General features: G+C 40.3%; 1 protein-coding gene across 1 annotated transcript; it reads left to right on the top strand.

Moving 5' to 3' along the window:
• Positions 1–1,473: 1,473 nt before the first annotated feature.
• Positions 1,474–3,736, top strand: LOC120280321. Its single transcript, XM_039287114.1, has one exon. The coding sequence runs from the start codon at positions 1,505–1,507 to the stop codon at positions 3,431–3,433; it is 1,929 nt and encodes a 642-aa protein (XP_039143048.1). The 5' UTR covers positions 1,474–1,504; the 3' UTR covers positions 3,434–3,736.
• Positions 3,737–4,179: the final 443 nt, after the last annotated feature.

The following is a 4,179-nucleotide window of genomic DNA, read 5'->3' as shown; positions in this document are numbered from 1 at the left end:
TTTATTATTATTTTTTTAAAAAATAAATAAACCACTTTAATTTAAAAAAAAAATAGACAACAGACACCCACGACACTACACAGAATCCGACCACTAAAATTAGTATCACAACAAAAACAATAACCGAAAAAACAAACACAAAAAATATCATTTATTTTACAATTATTTTTTAAATTGTCCAGTAAAAAATTAAAAATGATCAAAATTATATCCCCATAAACATTTTTGCTTACATTAGAAATAGCAAACTACTCACCACTCCTATTTAATTTAGATTAATATAAATAAAAATTTTCTTTTTTTAAAAAAAAAAGAAAATATAATCTGCATCTTAGATATTATTACGTAAAAAATTAGAGTGTTTTACATTTTTAATTAAAAAAGGCACATGAATTACTTACTTATTTTCTTCATTAATTATATAGTTTATACAGAATTAATAAATTATAAAAATATACATATTACAAATAAAATGGCATTAAAAATAATTTCTAAGATATTTATAAAAACTCAAGTTAAATAAATAACAACACAACAATAAAATAATAAATAAATAAATAAATAAACCATAGTGGCATTCTGGTTATATTTGACAACTACAAGGGTAGGTATTCTCATAATCAACCCCACCTCCCTCTCCAAGTAAACTTCTTAAATATCACTGGGCGGATCATTCTCCGAGGTCCGACCAAAAGCTCTTCAATGGCGGCTTCTCAATTCTCTTCTTCTTCTTCTTCTTCTTCTTCTTCTTCGATCTCTCCTTCTCCTCTCCTCCTCCTCTTCCTTCTGCTTTCCATTGTTGCTGCTGTCACTGCCGAGCCGGCGTACGCCCCCAACTGCGCCAACGCCGTGCCGGAATCCACACCTACGACCCGCCTCATTCACCCCTACGACTCCTTCTCGCTCTCAAATGGCCACTTCTCCGGTGGCGATCCTCTCATCCCCAACACCCCCCTCCTCCGCTCCTTTTACTTCCTCCCCCACACCTTCCGCCGCACTACCACCGCCGGCGTCCTCAGCATCACAGCCACCCTCTCCGTTCGGACCCGTGGTTCCCGCTTCATCGGAAACGTTTCCTCTCTCCTCCAGCGTGCTAGCATCGGTATCCCCACCCGCAGCCACCCCCTCACCTTCGAGTTCTCTGGCTTCTGGTCCGAGTCCTCCGGCCTCCTCTGCATGGTCGGCGATGGCGTCTCCCGCTCGCCGGACGGTAAGTTTCTCCGACTCCCTGCTGTTCTTAATCTCCGTTACCCGAAGTCCTCCAACATCACCACCAGCGTCGTTGCTGGAAAGATCACCAGCCTTGACTCCGCTGATAGCCCTAATTACTTCCATCCCATTTCAATCCTCGCTTATTCTCAGAAGAGCTATGACTACACCATGATCTCTGATGCCAAGAGTTCGTGTTCTCGCGTTGACCATAAAGTAGAATCACTCGGGTTGGACAAGACCTCTTTGTGCTCTTCTCTCATGGGGTACTTGGGAGGGAGATTTAGGTTGGATTATGGTAATGGTACTAATTGCTCTTCTAAGAAATTGTGGTCCTTTTGCCAAGGATCTTAGTTTCTATCCGAGTTTCTTGTCATGGAATCATATCCAGTGCTCGGATGATGGAAAGTTGCATTTGTACATGGAGTTCTCGAATTATACTGGATATGGTGAGAGGAGTATCTTTGTGCCCAAGCATTCTTTGGTGGCCGAGGGTTTTTGGGATCATGATAAGAATCGGCTATGTATGGTAGCATGTCGAGTATTGGATGTTGAAGGTTCGGGAGGAGCTGCTTCTGTAAGTGATTGCAGTATAAGGGTTTGTTTGTGGATCCCGGCAGTCTTATCTATTGAGAGTAGTGGCAGCGTTGTTGGGCAGTTGTGGAGCGGCAACGATGAGAAGGATTTAGGCTACTTTGATATGGTTTCTTTCTGGAGTTCAGAGGCTAGCTTTGATTCGACTCCTGACTTGAGATATGAGTACACTAAGCTGGACAGTGTGAATAAATCTTGCAAAGCTTTTAACTTGCCAAAATCGAGGAAGATGTATCCTGATGGTGAGTCAGTTGGGGACATGAGGTTTGACTTCTCTTTGAGAGATGCCAAGGGGAGACGAGCATGGGGCTATGCCAACCCACTTTTCATCGGGCAGACTTTCTATGGCCGTTCTTACATGGTTTCTTTGGTAGCACCAACGCCGCCACCATCTTTGGTAGATTTGAACCATAGCCTTTTGAATGTAAGCTATAGAATATCTTATTCTCTACCAAATTCATCCTATGATGGTAGTGAACAAACAGAGATCCTGGCAGAGGGAGTCTACAACGCTGCGACTGGAATGCTCTGCATGGTAGGATGTCGGTATCTGCTTGCCTCAGTCAATGAAAAGCAAGTCAACGGTTCTAAAGATTGCGAAATTCTGATAAATATGCAACTCTCTCCTTTGAATCCAGAAGCTGGAGAACGTCTTTATGGCTCAATTAAAAGCAGCAGAAAAGAGTCAGATCCACTTTATTTTGAGCCTTTGGAGACCCGGTTGTATGTTATGTACAATTCCCAGTCAGTTGAATCAATCTGGAGGATGGACATGGAAATCACCATGGTTCTTATCTCTCTCACCCTTTTGTGCATTTTCATAGGGTTTCAGCTTTTCTACATTAATAAGAACCCTGATGTCCTTCCATCTATCTCTGTCACAATGCTTGTTATACTTACTCTGGGCCACATGATCCCCTTGGTCTTAAATTTCGAGGCGTTGTTCATGAGACGGAATACGCAGAATGTTCTGTTATGGAGTGGTGGGTGGCTTGAGGCCAATGAAGTAATTGTGAGGTTGATAACAATGGTGGCATTTCTTATGCAGTTCCGTTTTCTTCAAGTGGTATGGTCTGCGAGATACCCTGAGGAGAGCAAAAAGGCTTTGTGGGTGGCTGAGAGGAAAGCCCTGCAGCTGTGCTTGCCCTTATACTTTATTGGTGGTTTGATTGCTTGGTTTGTTTACTCTAATCAGTCAAGATCTCAACCTCAAAGGCAAGATTTCAACAGTGCAAACCACCGATCTATCTGGGAGGACCTCATATCTTATGCTGGCTTGATACTTGATGGTTTTTTGCTCCCTCAAATTCTTCTAAATATATTTTGGAATTCCAAAGATAAGGCTCTCTCCCCTGTCTTTTATGTTGGAACAACCATTGTCAGGGCTCTGCCTCATTTATATGATGCATATAGAGCTCACCACTATGTTCCTTATTTTGATTCATCGTATATCTATGCCAATCCGAAGAATGATTTCTTCTCCTCGACATGGGATATCATTATTCCCTGTGAAGGAGTATTGCTTGCTGTGCTCATATTCCTTCAGCAGCGGTTTGGTGGTCGTTGCATTCTTCCAGCAAGATTTAGACAGTCTGGTGGGTATGAAATTGTCTCTTCAATTAGTCTGTAAGTTTGTTGCAAGAAACTCTTTTGGGAACATCATTAGAAGTTTAATACTGGAGCAGAATGAAGCTACGGTCTGTAGCTTGTAAGTTGTAATAGTTCTATTGTTCCAAAAGTTACAGCGATAGGGTCAGTTTTCTCTCATGTTACTGGTCTAGATGTTTACAGTACGCCCCTTGCCCAAGCTACTCTTTATTTTGTATGCAGTGTGTCTGTGTGTCTTCTTACTTTTGTACGCTTTCTTTGTTGAATGACCATATAGCACTCAACTCTGTTGTTCTTAATACAAGTTAATTATGCACTTTTCTCATGTCTTACTGTAATTCAGCCCTACTAAACTTTGTTATTATAGGCAATCACTATTATTTTCAGAGATTTCTGTTGGACTATAAATCACAATTTGCAAGGCAATTATAATCATCAAATAAAAGATATATGTATGGGTAAGGTAAAGAATGAGTAGTTTGATGAGGACATCCAAACTTAATTGGCTAATGCATCTGTCAAGCTCAAGTTAGTCATGCAATCATTGAGGTACATAAATAAATGTTTGTCAAATATATAGTCTAGCAACCATGAACAGTTTAATTGGAAGGAAATTTTGGGAGATGATAATAAAAAATATCTCTTGAGAAACTGTTGCTGTGAATTTTTCTAGTTTTCTTTATCAATAATGGACTGCAGCAAGATATTACTTGTCAAAGTTCAATTAAGTAATCCCTATTTTTGTTTGAACAATGGGATTTAAGTTTT

The sequence above is a fragment of the Dioscorea cayenensis genome, chromosome 17 (genome assembly GCF_009730915.1).
Source record: "Dioscorea cayenensis subsp. rotundata cultivar TDr96_F1 chromosome 17, TDr96_F1_v2_PseudoChromosome.rev07_lg8_w22 25.fasta, whole genome shotgun sequence".
In the NCBI taxonomy this organism is placed as follows: Eukaryota; Viridiplantae; Streptophyta; class Magnoliopsida; order Dioscoreales; family Dioscoreaceae; genus Dioscorea; species Dioscorea cayenensis.
Note: the sequence above shows the minus strand (reverse complement) of the source record. Positions and strands in the feature narration are given on the sequence as shown.